The 22,009-nt window shown below is 43.6% G+C and overlaps 1 protein-coding gene across 3 annotated transcripts in view; it reads right to left on the bottom strand.

The window, feature by feature from the left end:
* Window positions 1-274: 274 nt before the first annotated feature.
* CD19 (CD19 molecule) overlaps window positions 275-22,009 on the bottom strand; it is a 110,526-nt gene continuing 88,791 nt past the window's right edge. For all 3 annotated transcript variants that reach the window (XM_029607109.1, XM_029607107.1, XM_029607108.1), the window contains 9 exons: window positions 19,468-19,533; window positions 17,608-17,673; window positions 12,301-12,372; window positions 8,918-9,004; window positions 3,733-3,849; window positions 3,495-3,575; window positions 3,097-3,177; window positions 2,148-2,235; window positions 275-1,532 (listed from right to left, as the gene is read on the bottom strand). In XM_029607109.1, coding sequence (XP_029462969.1) covers window positions 2,156-2,235; window positions 3,097-3,177; window positions 3,495-3,575; window positions 3,733-3,849; window positions 8,918-9,004; window positions 12,301-12,372; window positions 17,608-17,673; window positions 19,468-19,533 — 650 coding nt within the window. In that variant the 3' untranslated portion in view covers window positions 275-1,532; window positions 2,148-2,155. The remainder of the gene's footprint in view (window positions 1,533-2,147; window positions 2,236-3,096; window positions 3,178-3,494; window positions 3,576-3,732; window positions 3,850-8,917; window positions 9,005-12,300; window positions 12,373-17,607; window positions 17,674-19,467; window positions 19,534-22,009) is intronic.

Below are 22,009 nucleotides of genomic sequence, written 5' to 3'. Positions count from 1 at the left end.
GAAAAATGAGGAAATTTTGTCAGTCTGATACCTTGTATGAACCCTGGATTTCCTTAAAAAAAACCAGGAATGACCAATAAATCTAGGAAACTAAAGCATGCTTTACTGCTGTTCAGCACCATAGAGCAGCCCAAAAATTTTCATTCTATTTTTTTTCTTTTTTTGCATTTTGTTTCATTATTTTGTCTTTTTTTATTTAATTTTTATGTAATACGCATTACAACAAAATGAAGCAAAGAAAAATATACATCCCTAAACATTAATAACACTTCACTTTTTTTTTTTTTTTTTTTTTTTTTTGAAACATGATAAAAATACAATAAACATCCAGCATCCTGCAGTGAATTTTGAAGCATGGAACTGAAGGGAGATGGATATAGCCAAGATGCTTTCTAGGCTCATTTTGTAACCACTCACATGAGAAAATCAACAAATGCATGCATGCATAAGTTACAGCAGTTTTCAAAGCAAGCTTACATGCATGTGTTCGATTCCCCATCTAAACTACCTGTACCCCATCACACCTAATTTGTAGGTTGATGTTTTTTTGTGAAAATATGTGCGGGTGCTTTTGAAAATCCAAAAGCATGTGCAGAGGTGCAAACCTCTCCCTACCTCTGCTCCCTGAGAACGCCTCTGCTCAGTCTGGGTAAACTTAGCGCGTTCAGTCACCACATATGTTCATCCACATATTGGACGAACAATTAGATAGTAAGTCAAGGTGGCAGGTAAAATACTGTCTTGTTTTTCATCTGCAGAAACTGCCTTTGAAAATTATTCACGAAGGTGGAATTTTGCAACAGCTCACAAAAATTGGTGGGCTGTTCTATGCACAAATTACACCAGTTTTCAAAGCAAATTTACATTTGAAAATTCTCCCGGTAAGCCTTCCTGCACAGGTTTATACCTGATAATTTGTGCAGGGAGTTTTTCCAAAACAATGGACGTTCACACTTTTCAAAATCAAAAAGGATGCGTGAAAATCCAAACTCCACTTGGACACCCACTTAGTGGAACACCTCGCCATGATGGGTGTAAAATTACGCACATATCGCACTGGCAATTTGCCAAAGGCCATTTCTTCAGAAAATTGCCCTCCCTTTGAAAATGACCCTTGCTATGTCCAGGAAAAGTATGACCAGGAGTGTCCCCAGGCTGTTAGTGTCTTAAGCTAGTTTCCTATAAGGAAAATGACCTGATAAGATCAGTGTGTCAATGTGTTTGTTTCCATCTAGTAACTTCTACCTCTTTCATCCAGTTTCATTCAAATGTGTACCACAGAGAGAGCAGGCAGTGACCCTCAGCACACACCTTTCATGTGCCTGACATTTAGATTACCTTTTTCTTTTCTTTCTTAGAGGGAAACAAGCTAGTTTACTGCAGTTCAGTTGAATTTTCAGAAGGATGAGAGAACATCATGATGTCAAGCATTGTTAAAGCTGTCCTTTCATTGCTTGACACTGACCATTTTAAAGCTGTCTTGCTATTGGTTAGTAGCTGTGGTCATCACCTGATTGCATTTGTCTAGTTGCCTGTAGGGAAAAATTATGATGTTTAATAATGTACTTATAACACACAGAATTTCACATAAGAAATACTGTCATACTCATATACACATTTCTATACATCAGCAGAAAACTAGGAATCATGAAAGGTTCACACCTCTCCTTGTTACTGGGTTTATTTGTCTTTACAGAAAGGAGATGACTTCACAACGCAGCTGCATTAGCAAATCATAGTGCTGATTTTCATCTCAACATCCAGGGGAAGAATGCTGCTTTTACAGGAGCATTTTATACAAATTTTCATTTGATAGTTTTCCAGAACTGCTGTTCATCTGAGGGTTCAGCATTTTTTTTTAGCATTTATTTACATACTTTAAAATAAATTATCATTATAAAAGTTTGATCCCAAATCCATAAAATAAGAGTGAAGTTAGGTGCAACCATAATATTTATCCAGTCTGTCACTGTATATCACAAAATCTGTGCATGTTCATAGCATGTGACTCCATTTACTAATATCCCATCACATAGCATTTCTGTGCCATCCAATTGAATAGTATCTCTCCAGTGTCCAATCCTGTATTGTTATTCTGCTAGCCAATTCTCATGGGCCCCTCCTAGCACTGTTGTGTTATGTCTTACCTCCATTTTTAGTTAGTGTGCAGGGATGCAGATTTCCTCTGTGTATTCCCTCTACATATGTTTGGTGATGCACGAGAAATAGTCATAGCTGTTGGGAGAAGGGCAGAAAAGCTTTAGAGCAGGACATAGGGCTTGTTTTATGGTAAGAGTAAAGTACTGTGTTCATCTTCTGGTTATACTGCTAGATACATTTTATTTCCTGGGTGAGATCTCCTTAGTCAGGGCTCATAAATGGTTGAATATCTTAGACGTGATGAGCAAAGATCATAAAGCAAGAGACATGGACAATAATAGTTTCATCTATAAATGAGATAAGAGGATGCAAAGACACAACAATTAGACAACATTGGTTGGATTTCCTACAAGAGATGTGAGAGGATGCTAAGATTAGATGTGGACAGTAGTGATTGCAGCTCTTAGAAGTAGAGTTGCCAACTGGCTATATTTCTGGTAGTCAGGCTAATTCATGCCTGCTTCTACCCTGTTCTATGCATGCATTTGTTGTTCTGATTTTTCTAAGAAAAACAGGACTGCAACTATTATATATGCACAGTGGGAGTAAAATCTGTTCTGGATCAATCTAAGCAGCAAAAATGGAGCCTGTTGACAACCCTACCTCGAAGGGGTGAGGGCATTGCAATAGTTGGATTTCCTTGAGAGAGTGAGAAGATCCTACAACAAAAGACAGGGGCAGCAATGGTTTGATTTCCTATAAAATGTAAGGCAGGATCCTAAGGCATAGACATGGACAGCAATAGTTGGATCTTTCATAAAGGGTGAGAGAATTTTAAGGCATGACACATGGGTGTCTCCAGCATTATGCTCAAGAAGAAACTGACAAGCTCATGAACGTGTGACAAAGCTGGAAAGAAGATCAAACAAAGCAAAATAGTTTACACTACCACGTTTACAACCAGTTATGGAACGTAGTTTTTGGTTGGTGGTCTACCTTCATAGTCATTATTTCTGTCTATCTTGATAGGTGGAGATTTCATTATCACTGAATGATTCTGGTTGTTGAAATTTCCATCTGCAAAAACACATATGTCAAGGGACTGGTTAGAAAAACATACCTGACAATAATATATTAGTGGATCCCAATGCTGTAGCATCAATGATACCCTCTAAGCTCACCAATGGATTCTCCTAAACTAGGATCATTAGTGGGCAAATGCAGAGAAGTCATTCCCTCCATTCATTGCAATATAAATGAGGAGTCCCTCTCGCTGTAGCGCAGACACTGCTGTCCTTCCTCTTTCCATGAGTCCCCTGACACTGTCACTCAGGATCTGGCTGTTGCACATGCAGGGTAGGGTTCTTGTGAAGTCTGCCCCAGCCAGAACTAACCTTCCTTCTTCAGTTCTATTTTCTCCTTCTGGCTCCCTCTGTGAGAGGATGAATTGCATCTTTCCTCCATCTTTTCGTAATCTGGAGGAGGAAGGGAAGCAGAAGGCAGGGAGAAGATTAGCAGGATGTCCCTCACAACCCATCCTCACTTGTTTCTGTGCAGACTGCTATTCCACTCCTGTTCCTCGTTTAACTCTCAAGGTAGGCTGCATAATAATAAAATAATGATGCAATCTACCCTGTGTGCTACAGTCCGCAGTATTGTTCTCTGCTGTCTGAGTCTTGCAACTCCTTGGTGAGGCATAGATCAGAGCATCCATGTTCCCACAGCCCATATTCTCGTACGAATCGGCGTCTGAAATAGAAAAGTCCATCACTCAGAAGATCCATCTTATCTCATCACAATCAGGCACACTCTTCTAGTGCTTTTAGCTGTAGAATAAGGGGCCTGTGCACTGCAGTGCATGCTAAACCTGTCCCAGCAGTCATAAGCAGATATGCATATGCTAATGAGGGAATGCCAGAAGCTAATTAGGATTTAGCAGGTGAATGGAAATAGCATGGCATATTTTCCTTGACACACTTAACATATACTTGCTAAGGCCAAAAATGTAATGCCTCCCTTGGCCCAAGTGTGCACTTTAGTTTAGGTGCTGTTTTAAGGGTTTAGCTAACCGGATGCATTGTGAGATACAGATGGAGCAGATAGAGCAGGAGATGTCAGGTCAGGTGTGGAATAGAGGACAATGACAAGATTAGGACGTGCATTTGTCTGCAATGAAATAGGAAATATAGACGATATTTCCTATTTTGTCACTTTTCGGGGGGGGGGGGGGGGTCGACAAAATGATAGGAAAACCCACAAAATTTTGTGTGGTTTTCTTATTGTTTTTTTGGTGGAGGAGAAAGGGCATATTAAAACAAAACAAAACAAAAAAAAAAAACCAACCCAAACCCACCCCAACTCTTCAAATTTCATTAATTGCAACCCCCCCCCCCCCCCAAGATTTACCGAACGTCCCTGGTGGTCCAGTGGGGTCCACAAGAGCGATCTCCCCCTCTCGGGCCATCGGCTGCCACTAATCAAAATGGCGCCAATGACCTTTTGCCCTTACCATGTAACAGGGGCTATCAGTGCCATTGGTCGGCCCCCTGTACTATGGTAGGAGCAATGGATGGCCCGTGCCATTTTTTAAGATGGTGCCGGCCATCCATTGCTCCTACCATGTGACAGAGGCTGGCCAATGGCACCGACAGCCCCTTTCACACGGTACGGGCAAAGTGCCACCGGTGTCAATTTCTTTATTGGCAGCTGACGGCCCAAGAGCGGGAGATCGCTCCCAGGACCCCCGCTGGACCACCAGGGACTTTTGGCAAGCTTTTTTTTGGGGGGGGGGGTGTAATTTAATTAAATCTGAAGGTTGGAGTGGGGGGTTTTTTTTGGTTCGGGACAGCCAAAAAAAAAAAAATCGGCCTGAACCACGGGAAACGAAATTTCCCGTGGCAGGCCTATAACGAAGGCCGGGAATCACATCTCTAGATGAGATACAGGAGAGAAAAAGAGAGGCACCAATACACACTTAAACACATCCAAAAAAAAAATCAACATTTATTCAGAAGAAAATATTGTAGAATGTTAGGAGGGATATTATATGTGGATTAGGAAGGGAAATTTGATGACTTCATGGTATATATAATTATGTATTATATTGTATATGCAGGTGGGGAGGATGAAGCATATTTGTCTTTGATTTACAGTTATATTTTATGTTTATGATTGTTTAATATTTATGGTGGGTTCACCCCTTTGTAAATCGCTTCAATTCCAGGGATAGAAACATTTAATAAATATGAATGACAAAAAAAAAATAAAAATGAATTTTCAAACAGAAGATGCAAAATGACAACTGCCCCTTCCATGTACACACACGGATGTACGAGTCCCTTACTGACAGAAAAAAGCAGGCCCTCATCCACAGACCTGGAAAAATAGAAAACAATGGAAAAGTATTACACCAAAGGCGTGAAGACCCAGCACAAGCCCTGTTTCCCTGGGACAACTATCCTGGTCTTCAGCCTCCTCTGCTGGGATGGAGCCAGTGGTTCTCCTGCTTCTCCCCTCAGCATTGACAACCATCCCCATAGCCTGGGCTTTCTTTTATACAGCTTTCAAGGAAGGAACAGGACTAATGAGTAACAAATTATTAAGGCTCTTTTTAGTATCTGCTAAACACTTTAAGTGGCATTTTAGTGCGCACATGTGCCAAAAACATTTAGCGGTTCAGGGTATTAGCCCCTAAGTGTCAGGAACTCTGGATTGCTAATTTCATTTTTATCACTGACATTGTGATTCTGAGCAAGTCAGAGTATCTTAAGAATATGATGTATTATTTTTTTCTGAACTGATTATTATATTATGTTTTTCTTCTAAATTTTATATATCATTCTGTAAAAGAGGGTTTTTTTTTGTTGTTTGCAAAATTCTATAAATAAAAAGTATTTACAAAAATATATTTTAGGAATATAAGATCATAAGAAATGCCATACAGAGTCAGAGCAAGGGTTCATCGTGCCCTAGAAGTACTACACAACAGCTCCTAAGAGGTAGATCCCTTCTATGTTTTTTCACTCCCAGCTTCTTGCAGTAAGAAACTGCACTCCCTGAGCCTCTCTAGGTGTTAATGGACTTGTCCTCCAGAAACTTATCCAAAACTTTTTAAAACTATAATACTGACCTTGATCACATCCTCCAGCAATAAATTCCACAGTTTGAGTGTACTATTAAAAAAAACCACTGTCTTAAATTTGTTTGAAAATTACTACTGGTTAGTTCCATGAAGTGTCCCCAATCCTACTATTGTTTTAAAGGGTAAATAACCGATCCCTATTTCCTTTTTCTACATCTTGAATGATTATATAAACCTCTATCATATCCCCTATCAGTAGTCTCTTCTCCGAGCTGAAGGCCCCTAACCTGTCAAGCCTTTCTTGTACTATCATTTTGTTGTTACCCTTTCTCTACATTTTCCAGTTCTGTAGTCAGGTATAGTATCTAAAACCCTTGATTTCCACAGTATTCCCTGAGGAGATATTCACCCAATCAATATTAGGGTAATGGAAGTCTCCCATTATTACTGTTTACAGCTTCAGTAGTCCATCTAATCTCTGTCAGCATTTCACAGTCTGTCTCACCATCCTGGTCAGGGGAATGACAGTAAACCCCCCACTACTATACACTTCCATGTCATGCATGGGGTTTGTGGCCCTAGAGATTCCAGAGTGCAGTTTGTTTCTTGCTTAAGTTTTATCCTACTTGACTCTATGCCATCCTTAACACAGAGTGCCACCCCCAGCCCTTTTTCAATCTATTTTGTATTCTGGTATCACAGTGTCCCATTAGTTATCCTCTTTCCTCCAGGTCTCTGAGATGCCTATTGTCTCTATATCTTCATTTGGTGCCTTATGCTCTTATTTTCCACTTTTACAGGGTCATTCATCAAAATGCATTATCACGGGTGTTAGGGCCCGCCATAACGCACATGTTATTTTTCGCATCACATGATGTGTATGCAAATTTTGAAAATATAGTCAAAGGGAAGGAGTTTGGGTGGGGTTTATGAAAATAAGGGGTGTTTAACGTTGCATGCGATAGTGTAACACTCGCTTTAATGCTGGAAATAACGACACCTTTTTTCCTGGTGCGATATGCCCGAAACAGGATTCATGATAAATATCACAAATCTCCTTTTTGGGGGGGGGGGAGAGAGAGAGCCTCTGGGCTGGCACACATATTTGTTATCTATTTAGAGCACTTAGGAAGGTCATCCAGTAACTCGGGGTGAGGTTTTGATGGTAGTCTAGGGTTTGGGGGCGCAGTTTTACATACACAGGAAAGGAACACAAAGGGCGAGAGTTCATTGTTGAATCTCATCCTTGTGTTCCTTTCCTTATTCCGAATCACATCAAATGTTCACTGACGTGTACTGTGCTGTTCGTACCTCTGACTGTGCATGTAAAACTGCCCCCCCAAACCCTAGACTACCACCAAAACCTCACCCCGAGTTACTGGATGACCCTCCTACAGTGCTCTAAATAGATGACAAATATGTGTGCCAGCCCAGAGTTGGTCACTTAGAAATTACCCTCACCATCCCCCTTTTTTTTATCACGGGTGTTATTCATGCGAAATTTATAGCATTTTGATGAATCTATGGGTCAGTTTTAAAACTTCTAGAATTTGCATATAGACATCTAAGTGTATTCTTTTTATCCCTATTTGCAACTTACTCTTTATCAGCATTTGATTCAGGAATTTTGGAATCATTTTTGTTTGTCTATTCTGCACCTGATCGTCCTTGGCTTCTTCCACATTATCTCTATCCTAATATTGTAGTTTCCTTGCTTTAACAGTATCCTCATTCTGAACCATGCACACCTCAGCGACTGTCAGCTTTGCCCCAAGATCTAGTTTAAAAACTACTCTATCTCCCTTTCATTGCTAGTGCCAGCAGCTAAGTTCAAATCTGGTTAGGTTGGAGCTCTTCCCATTAGTATAGGTTCCCCCTTCCAAAAGGTCCCACTTTCTAATGATTCTAACACCCTTTTCCCTGCACCGTTATCTCAACCATGCATTGAGAGTCCAGAGTTCAGCCTGTTTCTGGGGTCTTGTAGATATCTGCCTGTGCCTTAGGTCTAGTCCCTGGCTCTATCACTTAATCTCTGCGTGTGACCTTGGGAAATCGTTTCTTTCTGTACCTCATTTTACATGGCTGTAACTGTGTAATAAGGATATTTTGACTTATTTCCACTCTCCTGCTAAAGTGTTTGTACCTCATTCACCAAAATGCACAGCCAAGTCATGCATCCTAGATAAAGTTGCATGCCCGTTTCCAAAGTGCTGTAATTCGAATGCATGCTTGACTTGCACCTGAATGAAAGATACTTTATAAAACCAGGTTTGTTTTGTCCCATTCCATACTATTCATGGTTCTAAAGGATTCCAGCAAGCGTAGGGGGTCATTTTGTAAAGCTTATTGCGTGCGATAAGCCGCTATCGCACTCGAAAAGTCCCTTTTTGCGTGTGATAGCTTGCTAGGGGCGGAGTCGGGGTGGCGAGGGGAGGAGTCGGAGCGGCATCGGAACGGACTCCTCAATGTCTTCACTGGTGGCGATAAGATAAGCCACATTATTGTCACCAGTAGCGTGCCCAATAGCACCACCTTTCACGGTGGCGCTATTGGGTGCGAAAGCCGGCAGCGATAACACCGCGGTAGTGCGATGGCTGCCAGTTTTCGCAGGCCCACGCCCCCACTTCGCCCCCTCTGCCCCCCATTTTCACTGGATTCACCATTCTGCGATAGAAATGGTGAATCCAGGCCTAAGTGATTAATTTTAGAATAGCAACTGGTTAGTTTTCTTCTCACCATCCTCCAAGCTTTTGTCAGAATTTGGTTTGAGGGTTATCGGTGAAATATGGATCTCTCCATGCATGTCTTCATAGGACTGGGAGCCTGGCAAGAAAGAAGAGTCAGCATAATGGCAGCTAGACCCACAGTTTTTCTCCTAGCACAATCACATCCGTGGATAGGTTTACTCTTGTTTTTAATTTTTGACCCTACAGAGGTATTACAGTGAGAAGCAAGGGAAAACGTACTCTAGACCTGATCACTGTATCAATGACTTTCTGAGCAGGTTACTAAAATGGAACATCAGAACTATCCACGTACATAAGACATTCAAAATTAAAAGGATCAGACACTTGAAAACAAGCATAAAAGGTTTGGAGACCTATTTTCTGTTGTGTTAATGCCTTAATGTGCGTTCAGGGCCTGCACTGGCCTCTAACATATGTATCAATAACACAAGCCCTTGCAATAGGAGTCATGCAAAAAATGTCCCCAACACGGATTATTTAAATGAGCGGTGATACATGCAAATGAATGCAATGCCACTCATTGATATGCAAATGAGTTAGTTAATGAGGTGTAATTAACATTTTTGAGGTGGCATCGGCAAGCTAATAGCCTACAGATGTCTGGATACCCTCTCTTCCCCCAGCTGAGCATGACGAACGGACTCTTTGTGACCCAGTCCTTCCCCTCTTGCTGTACCTCTGCTGCAGGAAAAGTGACATTCCCTTCCTACCTAAGAGATTTGGAAAAGAGCTTGAAGCCCAAATATACCCCCTTCTGGATGGTCCCCCCCCCCCTCCCAATATCCCCCTAGGACACCATCCCAGTCTGCCCCATCCAATGATGTCCAAAGGCTTTTTGGAGCAGTGGTACTCCCCGTCCACTTCCATCCTGCTCCCTTTGATAATCAGACTGGCACTGGCTCCTCTTTGCCCCGCATGTGTGCCACTTGGTTCATCAAGGATAGGGAGCTGTTAGGCTGCAAAGGACTCTCCCTTCATACTGGGAGGTGGGAAGTGGCAGCTTTACATTACCGTGACCCTAGCAGTGCTTATGCTTTACCATGCACGGGTTCACAGATGCCGTTCCTGCCACTGGCAATGCAGGCACATTACTGGGCAGGGTAAAACCTCTTAGTGCCCTTTAGTAAATAGGGACACACATTTCCTCGCCCATTACCAGATATAAACCTGCTGTCTCTCTCTCTCTCTCTCTGAGTCCTCTCACCCCAATCTGCCCAACGTATCACCCCTTCTTCTGTCCTCCCCCCACTCTTTACTTTACACCCCGCAGTGCAATGCAACCTGTGATTTCACTTGTTTATTCAGGCAACATAAGAACTTGCCATACTGGGTCAGACCGAGGGTCCACCAAGCCCAGCATCCTGTTTCCCACAGTGGCCAATCCAGGCCACAAGTACCTGGCAGGATCCCAAACTTCATTCTTTACATTAAACTGCTCATTCGGCACTGACCCCATGAAGGGAGTGTAATTCTGGAAAGGCAGTAGCAAATATTTTAAGATAGTAGAACACATTTTAAGTTAGCCCAATAAACCACAATGTTTCTGGTCACCCTCATTGTTATTAAAAGTATAGAGGGGGTAATTTTCAAATAGCCTGCAGAGTTGCAACCGTCTGTGTTGTTTCTTTGTGAAAGTTAGCAAGTGCAAAATAGGAATGCAAGAGGTGTCCACATGCTTTTGCACCTGCTATTTTTTGCAGGCAATGGAGAAGGTGAAAATAGTGTACGCCCATTTGAAAACCAGATGCATGCATGCTGTTTTGCTCCCCCATGCCCATAGGAACACCTCTTTTTTCCTGTGGCTAAAATTGCTTGCACTATATAAGGAGGGCAATCTTTCACTAGGGTTGTGTATTTGTGTTAAAACAAATGGTTTGGGGAAATTAAAAAATCTGGGCTAAATTTTCAAAGGATTACGCGCGTAACCCCCGAAAACCTATCCCTGTGCGCACCGAGACTATTTTGCATAGACTCGACGGCGCATGCAAGCCCCGGGACACGTATATGTCCCGGGGCTTTCCAAAATGGGTGGTCCAGGGCGGGGGCCAGGGGCGTGGCTGCAGTCTGGGGGTGGGGACAGGGGCATGGCTGTGGTCCTGGGCAGTCCTGAGTGCTCCGGCATAGTGCACTGGCAGCTGGCCGGCAGGCGTAACTTGCCTCAGGCAGGCGTAACTCCTGAAAAAAAGATAGGGGGGATTTAGTTAGGGCTGGGGGGTGGGTATCGAAAAAAAAGTTCCCTCCGAGGCCACTCTGATTTCGGAGCGGCCTTGGATGGAACGGGGAAAGCCATCGGGGCTCCCCTTGGGCTTGGCGTGCGCAAGGTGCACAAGTGTGCACCCCCTTGCGCGCACCGACCCCGGATTTTATAACATGCGCGCGGCAGCACGCGCATGTTACAAAATCGTGTGTACATTTGTGCGCACCAGGTAGCGTGTACAAATGTACCCTGCGCGCATAACATTTAAAATCGGCCCCTCAATTTTTGGTTTGTTCTGCATGGAATGAACTGAAAATAGACTTACCTGAAACTACTGGAAAATGTTCAGATATTTCCAGGTTGTTCCAAATGGCTCTGGCTGGTTCAGAATTTGTTTATCGTTAATTATTGGCACCGGCGTCATTTGTAAAGGGACAGGAGTGCCTGGGGCTCACTCTGGGCCCCAGCTCATTTGCAGGAGTTAGGGGGAGTTGAACAGGCCCCCAGGAGACCCCAGCTTGGCTCGGCTCAGCCCAACCAGATAAGGTCCAGCCCCGGATTTACTGGCAGGGATGGGAAGGGGGAGGAGCCAGGAGATCCCAGGACCTGAGGCAGTGGGGAGTAGACTGGAGTAGCCCCATTACACTGCTTTTTTTCTAATGTTTAGTTTGAACTGAAGCACAAATTAAAAAAAACAAAAACATCCTGAAATGAAAAAACTAACAACATTTTGGGTCTTCACATCCCTAATTTTCAGTCAGGCCATTTTATCCATATAAATGCCTTTGCCCACTAAGAGTTTATTTAACAGGCAGCTAAAAGCATGCTTGTTGGAAATAGACAGCAGCTTCCAAACAACTGTACATTTAAAGTGCTGAATTTAATACGATGTCCTCATTATATAACTGCAAAAAGCTAGGAAAGAGGATAGCAAGGCTTTTTTTTTTTTTTTTAAATGTGTACTTGAAAAGATGTCAGTGTAAGGGAGAAAGAATTCTGTCAAAACAGGGTTGGTCACATCACGTTGCACCCAGAAAAGTCACACACAATGTCAACGGTGCTGACAGACAGCCATGACGTAGGCTGTGGCCACAATCAGCCATGGTACTGGATGTTTATAGCTCACTGGGTCATCCTCTCTCACCCGTGGCTGGCTGGCTGACTCTCTTTCTCACCTGTAGATTTCTCACTGTGTCGGTCCATCTCCTCTGTGCCCTCCTTGCAGCTGTGATTAAAATCCATAAAATCTAGGACAAGAGAAGGTGCCAGAAGTTCAGGTTGCATAATCTTCAGTCTCGGGGTTTGCCTAACACACACACACACACACACACACACACGCACCCCCCCTCCCCCGCCAAGTCTGCTGCCCTGAAGGAGCCCTCCCTCTCTTGGCATGTGAAGGAAAGTCCTGAGTTTTGATGAGGAGGCATTGAATGAACATCAGTAATGGGGAAGAAGAGCCTGGAAGGAAGAGCTGGGCGTCGACCGTTACCTGCAGGGGCAATTTTCAAAGCTACGTGGCTTGTTGCAAAGTCTGCAGATACTTTTTCCTCACGGACTTTGGCCCCAGGTTTCAAAGGGAAAGTCCCTAATATGCGTGGGGGAGGGATACCCGCGGAGATCTGCACTTCCTTTTTCTGTGGGTATTTTTTTCTCTGAAAAGCAAGCAGGGTCATTTTCCAAAACGCGATGGGCCGCCATCGCGTGCCTTAGCGCCTTATCGCCTGTGATAACGCCCTAACGCGCGCGACAACGACCGCATCGCGATGATAACATTTAAATGAGGGAAAGGGGAGGGCAGGGTTGTTTTTTTTAAAGATTTTGGGCCCGGTTGCACTGCCAGCGATAATGTTTAACACATTATCGCCGGCAGCAGCACAGGAAATAACTACACCTTTTGCAGGGGTGCTATGGGGAACGATAGTGTGCGCCGAGGCTGCAACCGTGGCGGGTGAAAGTGCACTGCCGCGATGTGGCTGGGTACACGCTATCACCGCCCCCCGCCCCTTTTCTGGCCGCGGCTCATCATTCCGCTATATTTGTAGCAGAATGATAAATCCTACGGAGTGTGCCCAGTGTTGAAAATGCAAAAACCAGACCCGTTGTTTCATTCCCTGCCTTTACCCTGTCCCGGGAATGCCTCCATGCGGTGCCGGTGAAGTACGAGCACCGGGGCACAACACGCGTACAGGGCAGGCAGGAGCGGCTGTGTGTTACCATAGCCGGTAGTGCTCATGCTTTATGGGCAGCAGGAGCACGTGCAATTTTCAAAAAGCCCCAGATTTCCGCATTTTCAAAATTATGTGAGTAAATAAAATTTCTCCATACAAATTAACAGGTGAAAATAATCAAAACAAAATGAATCATTTTTGCTTTGATGTCCGAATCCTCCTGTTTAAATGTCTCCTAACCGGTTCAGCGATATACTGCTTAATGTTTTACTTTTACCTTTAATGTATGCATTTCCTTTTTAGCCCCATTTTCCCAGTTCTGTGGGTTTATCAGTATATTCCTTAGACACATATCTGATCCCTCACCCCTCCCGACTGGCTCTCATTTGTCATGTGTCCCCTTTGGGCACCTATTTGAAGCTATTTGTATGATATTCTCACTTAGCTGTGTACAGCCTTGCTGTCCACCCTTCTTCTGTGTTTGAATTGTTATGCCTTTATTTTTGCTAGCTTTTGAAAATTTGCATCCAGCTTTTACATAATAGTAATATTTCTATTTGTTCAACAGATGTAAAGTCCTCCCTGATGCAGCTTTTTTGCAAAACATGGCTCCATGTTGGGGGACCAAACTTTGAGTTTTAAATCTGTGAACAGCTAATTTAAATTACACTTGAATAAATATTTTTTGAAAAATTCGATTATAAACTTTGTCTGGAGCTGTGTAATATGATAAGAAGCACATCTCCTTCTTTGTTGTAAATCACTATTTACTATGGACATAAGAACATAAGAATATAAGATATACCATACTGGGTCGGACCGAGAGTCCATCAAGCCCCGAATCCAGTTTCCAACAGTGGCCAATCCAGGTTACAAGTACCTGGCAAATACCCAAACATTAAATAAATCTCAAGATATTATTGCCTATTAATTAATAGCAGTTTATGGATTTTTCCTCTAGGAATTTATCCAAATCTTTTTTAAACCCAATTACACTAACTGCCATAACCACATCCGCTGGCAATGAATTCCAGAGCTTAACCATGCATTGAGTGAAAAAGAATTTCCTTCGATTTGATTTAAATGAGCTCCTTGCTAACTTCATGTAGTGTCCCCTAGTCCTTCTATTACCTGAGAGAGTAAATAACCGATTTACATTAACCTGTTCAAGTCCTTTCATGATTTCGTAGACTTCTATCATATCCCCCCTCAGTTGTCTCTTCTTCAAACTGAACAGCCCTAACCTCTTCAGCCTTTCCTCATAGGGGAGCTGTTCCATTCCCTTTATCATTTTGGTTGCCCTCTCTGTACATTCTCTATTGCAACTATATCTTTTTTGAGATGCGGTGACCAGAATTGCACATAGTATTCAAGGTGCGGCCACACCATGGAGCAATACAGAGGCATTATGACATCCATCATTTTATTTGCCATTCCCTTCCAAATAATTCCTAATATTCTGTTTGCTTTTTTGATCGCCACAGCACACTAAGCTGATGATTTATTTATTTATTTTTATTTAAAAACTCTTCTATACCGTCATTAAGTTAGATAACCATCACAACGGTTTACAGCAAGGCACGATAATGAAAATATGAGTGGTATAGATTACAAATTAATCATGTGCCATCATAGTACAGTAACAATTCATTACAATATAGACTATGTGTGTAAGTTAAGCTTATCTGTTCGGAACATATTAGGCGGTTTGAATTTAACATTAATATGCATGTGTAGGTTACAAGTAACAACTTCTAGTTTGGTGCGTCCTTATCAATCAATTGTTTTTCTCCTTCTCTTTATCTTTATAAAAAGCTTGTTTAAAGAGCCAGGTTTTCAGATTGGTTTTGAATATTTTCAAATTTCTCGGCAGCCTTATTTCGAGTGGCATGGTGTTCCATAGCACGGGGTCAGCCAGTGATAGTGCTCTTTCCCTTACTTGCGTGAGGCGGGCTGTTTTGACAGAGGGGACAGTTAGTAGAGCCTTATTAGCAGATCTCAGGTTTCTTTGCGGGACGTGTACACGCAGTGCAGTGTTAAACCAGTCAGCTTTTTCATCGTGGATTAGTTTGTGAATTATGCATAAAGCTTTATATTGAATTCTTTGTTCAATTGGAAGCCATTGTAATTCAGTGAGCGTTCCTGTAATATGGTCATTCTTTTTTTGGCCAGTCAAAATTCTAGCAGCTGAGTTTTGTAATATTTGCAGTGGCCGAATTGTAGATTGTGGTAGTCCTAAAAGTAGGGAGTTACAGTAATCTGTGCTTGCGAATATCATTGCCTGCAGAACTGTGTGGAAATTGTTTAGTGTTAGTAGAGGTTTTAGTCTTCTCAGGATCATTAGTTTCGCATATCCTTCTTTTATTTTCAATGAGATGTGTTGTTTCATGTTTAGCTCAGGGTCAATTATTAGTCCTAGATTTCGTACTTTTATTACTAGCTCAACGGCTTAGTTATTTTTAATTGTGAGTGTTGGTTGAATGTGGTATATGTTTCTATGTTCAAGGTGTAAGAATTCCGTTTTGTCGATGTTTATTACCAGTTCCATCTGATTTAAGAGCTGTTTGATTATTTCAAGATACATATTGGCAAGTTTCATTGTTTCTTCAATGGTGTTCACAATGGGTAGCAGTAGCTGTATATCGTCTGTGTATAGGTAATGTATGATTCCAAGTCTCGCTAGTAGGTGACATACCGGGAGGAGATAAATGTTAAAGAGTGTTGCCGACAGGGCTGATCCCTGTGGGACACCGGTTAGCAGTGTGACTTTGTCTGAGAGTGTATTGTAGATTTGTACTTGAAAACATCTATTGTTTAGGTATGACTCAAACCATTTTATTGTTTTATTAGTGAGACCTATTTCTTTCAGTCTATTGAGTAGTATTTTGTGATTTACCGTGTCGAATGCTGCGGAGAGATCTAATAGAACTAGAATGTAGTGTGTTCCTGTATCAAAACCTCTTAAGATATTATCTGTTAAAGCTAATAGCAGAGTTTCAGTACTGTAGTGTTTGCGAAACCCATGTTGCGTTGGGTATAATATGTTATTACTTTCAATGTGGTTTGACAATTGTTTTTGTACTGTTTTTTCTATTAGTTTGGCTAATAGAGGTAAGTTTGAGACTGGTCTATAGTTATTGAGAATTAGGGGGTCAAGGTTCTTTTTCTTAATTATTGGTTTGATAATGGCTCCTTTCAAAGTATCCAGCATTAGAGATGTGAATCGGAACCGGAATCGGTTCCGATTCCGGTTCCGATTCACAATCTCTAATGCTGGATACTTTGTTTATCCGGAGCCGAGAAACAAAAAAACCCACCCGACCCTTTAAAACTGTTCCCTTAGCTTTCCCCACCCTCCCAAACCCCCCCCAAAACTTTTTACAAGTACCTGGTAGTCCAGTGGAAGTCCTGGGAGCGATCTCCCGTTCTCGGGCCGTCGGCTGCCACTAATAAAAATGGCGCTGATGGCCCTTTGCCCTTACCATGTGACAGGGTATCCGTGCCATTGGCCAGGCCTTGTCACATGGTAGGAGTAATGGACGGCCGGCACCATCTTTATCTTTATTTTTATCCACGTTAAATTTCATCTGCCATTTGGAAGTCCAATCTTCCAGTTTTGTAAGATCATAATCCGCATGAGATTTAACTATTCTGCATTATTTAGTGTCATCCGCTAATTTGATCACCTCACTTGTTGTATCCCTTTTTAGATAATTTATAAATATATTAGGCACCGGTCCAAGTGCAGATCCCTGAGACATTCCACTGATTATCTTTTTCCACTGTGAAAACTGACCATTTAATCCTACTCTCTGTTTCCTTTCTTTTAACCAGTTTGCAATCCACAAAAACCTCTGGTGTGGGACTTTGTCAGAAACCTTCTGAAAATCCAACCTTTGTCCACATGTTTATTAACCCTTTCAAAAAAAATGTAGGAGATTTGCCAAACTGACTCCCTCACAGGCTACTTGCTGTTGGTGTATTTGAAAGTTTTTCTTAGTAGTTTTTGCCTTTTTTGGGGGGAGTCTCTCCTCAAATTCTCTGCTGGTTGGTATTAACGTGCTACCTCTACATTGCCAGCTTTTTCCTATTTTCCTCGTTAATGAAATTTCTACTATTTGGCTTCTCATGCAGTCTCTGTTCAGTCTTTGACGTGTTTAATATATTCATCCAGCCTTCCTGAACAGCTCACTGACTTCGGTTTGGGTGACTCCGCCCCGCATTGTTGACAGCATCTGGTACAGATGCCCGCAGTGATCACGCCCTGTGCTGTGGCTCCTCATGCATTGATTACAGGGTGAATGCACTTACTTGTGGTGATTTGGCCTTGCCCTGTGATTATGATGTCTTCTTTTGTATTTTCATAACACGCTCCATCTGCCAATAAGATATTGAAAAATCAGTGTAAGTAGAGTTCATATAAGTGAGGAGCACAGATCCAGCTTTTTTTTTTTTTTTTATGAATGCATCTCTCGTGCTTTGTGTCTCGGGGGAGAAGTAAAATGGAAAGCAGTGTCTCTCAGCATTTCTCTTCTGTTTCCTGTCTGTCTTTTTCTCTGTCTCCATCTCTCTCTTGCTCTGTATCTATCTCGTACACTTGTGAGTCTTTTGCTGCTTTCTGCATGTTTGTCGTTGTCTTCCATTATAGGAACCTATGCACTAAAACTCGCTAAAATTTTGGTTTTGTGTGCACAGCTTAAAAATTTTAAAATGCATGCTGAGATGACTCTTAATGGATGGTGCATTAAATTTTAGCTCACCTGGGCAAAAAAAATCCCCATAGTGCAAACATGTAATTAGTGTACATGCTAACCCTAAAAATTGAGGGCCTGATTTTCAGAAACATTTACATGCTTAAAAATGGGTTTTACACATGTAAATGTACTTTACCTGTGTAAGTGGGCTTTTGAAAATTGCTACATAGGATTTACCCGCGAAAGTGCACTTTACTCTGGTAAATGGCTTTTGAAAATTGCTACGATAGTAGTTACATTTGCACATGTAAATCCTTTTGAAAATTACCCTCTTAGTGTGCACTGAATCAGCTGCAGAATCATGTATCCTACCTGACCAAAAGAGAAAGAGCTGGTTAGCATGGGAGATTTCATCGCCCCTGGAACCAAGCTCGAGTCCCTCAGTTCCCTCAATTCTGCGCCCACCCCCACACTTACAGCTTGTGAAACAATGAGGGTTGGCAACCCCAACATCAGCCTCCCTGCACACAAGAATGCAGCTGACATCAAACTCCAGCTCCCCCCCCCCCCCCAAACACCTTCCCATTGTCATCCTGCCAAGTCTCCCTCACCCCACACCCCTCATCTTCCAATTCCTGTCCCTTCTGAGGAGTCCCAGTAACAACTGAGATAGGGGGGAGAGAGAGCAAACCCCCTTCCAGCCCTGTTCCTGATCACTTCAAAAACAGCACTGGCTGAGCTACAGGCTTCTTTAACCACCCTCCCCCTGCCCCTGCACACTGTGGGGGGGAGGGGGAAGACCTGCTGTGATGTGGAGCCCCCCCCCCCCCCGCCTGCATTCCTGGGTGCTGAGAGAAGGGATGTCAGGGCTGCTAAGGTGTGGAAGGAAAAGGCCTCCCGGGGAGCGGAGGAGGGGTGAGGTGGACATTGGGGGGAGAGGATCCAGGTCACCAAGGACTGAGGTCCTTTAATATTTATTTATTTATTTATTTATTTATTTATTTATTTAAAAGTGTTTGTATACCGTCTTTACAAACAGTGTTTAATCAAAACGGTTTACATTACTAAATAAAAAACAAATGTAAATAAAGATTTAAATTTAAAAGAACATAAAGATTATCAAAAATTATAAAAGCTCAAAATTACAAAAATATATAATAAAAATAAAAATCTAAAACAATGAATAGCCCCTCCGGGGCTAACTGGTCCTTTCACTTTGGGAAAAGGCAAAACACGTAACGCCTGGTCCCAGGCAGGTATTCAGTTTGTTACTTCAGTAGGCATGCGAGAAATAGCAGGTGGAGAAGAGCATATTACACTATTTTCACCCATCCTCTCATTTAAATGTAGGTACGCACTATTTGTGGCACAGACCCGCTAACATCATGGGGAGCCCTATTTAGCATGCATGCTAGGGCTAAGTACAGGATTCTCTGTGCACCCATAGGCCCATGTGCCTCTCCTTTCCCTCCTTTACCTGTTGAAACATTGTCTGTGGCCTCTGCTTTGATCTCCTCTTCCGTATTTTCATAGCAAGCGCCATCTGTGTACACAGAAAGTGCAAGACCCTGGTCAGAGAGTGCCAGATTTATAAAGCAGGATGTGATTCATTTCCAGCCGGCCACGTTCAAAAATAGAAGTTGCTACCCCCACCCAAAAATGGCACTTTCAAAACTACTGGCAAGGAGAGTGCAAACCCTGGTACAGTTCAGAGCTGCCTCTGCAGGGCTTTTCAAAAAGATTGCCGATGATAAAATCACGGGCCGTGAACTTCTCCGCTCTCACAGGGGAGCTGGGGGTGCAGAACCCCACGGACCTCTGCCGAGGTGGAGTAAGAAAAAAAAAAGGTTTCTCTGGCCTGGCTGATAAAGGTGTGGTGCTCATAAATACCGATGTTTCCCTTGCATGTCCGGAGTGAATTCCTGTGATTGCAGAGAGTTTGATCTGAGCAGGATTTTCAGGGCTTAATTTGTGAGGGCATTCTGCCACCTTTTTTTCAGACTTCTGCTCCAGGCCCTCCCCTCTAAGCAACTCACAGGAAAGGGGGAGAGGGGGAAATAGCCTGGAGCAGACAGGGCAGGGAACAGCCACTTCTGCTCCCCAATCCAGCCCCTTCCCTCCTGTTCCCCCCTTCCCCCCTCTTCTACAGGGCACAGGAGGGGGAAGGGGTGATACTGAAGCAGACCCTGCAGAGCAAGGAAAAGAGACCAAAAGGGGATGAATCAGCCCAAGTTTGAAACTGGTGAGCACTGCAGTAGCCCCAATTCTCAGTGCTTCAACCCTGGCCTTCATAAGCACTGCAGCTCACAAGTTTCACACTCGTGCTACTTCAGCCCCTTCCTGAGCCTGGTACCGGGAGGCTCCATTTCTGAATGGCATTCTGCCACCTTTTTCCAAGGATGACGATCAGTTCCAGAGCAGAGAGGGTGGTGGCCCAGATCCTTTCTGGCCCTCCTAGCCCCTACAGAGAGCAGAGCAGAGAGTGTTGGAGCTGCTTTCCCTGAGATGGAAGCAGCCATGTGGCCTTGATTTTTGTGCAATTTCCTGGCACAAGCGTGGAAGCCGTGAGGGAGGATGGCAAAGGTTGAAGGGACAGGAGGTGAATGCCTGTCTGCCCCGCTGCTTCTGCAGGTACTGGGTGTGTTCACATACATATGTGTGCCAGAGAGTGCGTGGGTTTAGAAGCAAAGAAGTTCAGCCCCTTCTCTGGCCCCCCTGCCCCTCACACTGGTCACACCCAGCTCGGCCCCTCTACCCCCCACTAGGCCTCCTCTCCCCAACCTCCGCTCCATAGCTCAACTTCCTTTTTGTCCACAAATTAAGCCCTGAGTATTTTAAAAACAGCTTTTTTTTTAAAACAGTGGAGACATGGTTTTCAGTTAGGCCTGGATTTCTGCACTGGGCTACTAAGGTCTATGACTAAGCCAACAAAATTCTGGAGGTAAAATTGCCACCTCCCCCAGGTCAACTGAATAGGCTGATCTTGTCCGAGTTTTGCCCATTAAATGCTTGGATTTGGACTTTTGGTTTCACAAGGTAAGTCAATTGGAAAGTCAGAAATACAAATCCATGCATGCAGTGGGACAGAATCAGGATTGGATGTGGCTTTTTGGATGATCTGGGGTAAAACGGCAACCTATGGCTCGGCAGTCAGCATGGGGCCAGGGAAGCCCATCACTGCCTCCACAGCTTTCACTGCATGGTGGAGGCTGCAACACCAGGGCCAGGCAGCTGAGACACTACCATGGGCCTTTGCCCCAAACCATGTCTGACCTTCCTCCAAAGAGGGGTCTGCAGCACCAGTAGTTGCTAGGGTCACAGAATCCTAAATCAGTCATTTTTGTTATGCTAGTGGACCCTTGGACCAAGGGGGAGTTGGTGCTACCTGTGGGCAAGAGCCCCACAGGTCCCCATCATCTATAGGTGAGGCTGATGGAAGGCAGAGATCCCGCTGGAGCTTTACCACTACCAGCCCATGTTCCCCTTAGGTTGAGCCTTCGGGTACCAGGGCCGGCTGGACTTACGTGGGGCCTCTGTAGAGATGGATGTCCAGAAGGAACAGAAGACACCATGGCGCAGGCCAAGGTCAGACATAGGTAGTGAAGCTCGAAGTCAGAATCCAGGTATGGGTCGTGGCAGGTGGCGTAGCTCGGGGTCAAGTTTCCAGGAAAGGATCATTGCCAAGATCAGTCCGAGGAATGAAGAAAGGAACTCAGGAGCTCAGGAACTCAGGACGGAAATCCACTTCACACGAGCGAGGAGACCTATTGCCTAGGCAAAGGCTGGAAGCAGGGTCCAGCTTTATATAGTCCCCTAATGGTGATGTCGTCAGGAAGGGCCACGGGCAATTTCCCACCACAGGCCCTTTAAATGACGAAGAGAGGCACGTGCTGGGTGGAGGAAGTCAGCGGCGTCGGGCCAGTGGCTCAGGCTACGAGGAGATGTGGGAGTTTCAGCAGCTTTCTAGCCATGAAGAGGAGAGATCCTGCAGCAGTGGCTGGCAGCTCAGGTTTGCGGTG

The sequence above is a fragment of the Rhinatrema bivittatum genome, chromosome 6, assembly GCF_901001135.1.
Source record: "Rhinatrema bivittatum chromosome 6, aRhiBiv1.1, whole genome shotgun sequence".
Classification (NCBI taxonomy): Eukaryota; Metazoa; Chordata; class Amphibia; order Gymnophiona; family Rhinatrematidae; genus Rhinatrema; species Rhinatrema bivittatum.
The sequence above is the reverse complement of the archived record's forward strand: the minus strand, read 5'-3'. Positions and strand labels throughout refer to the sequence as shown.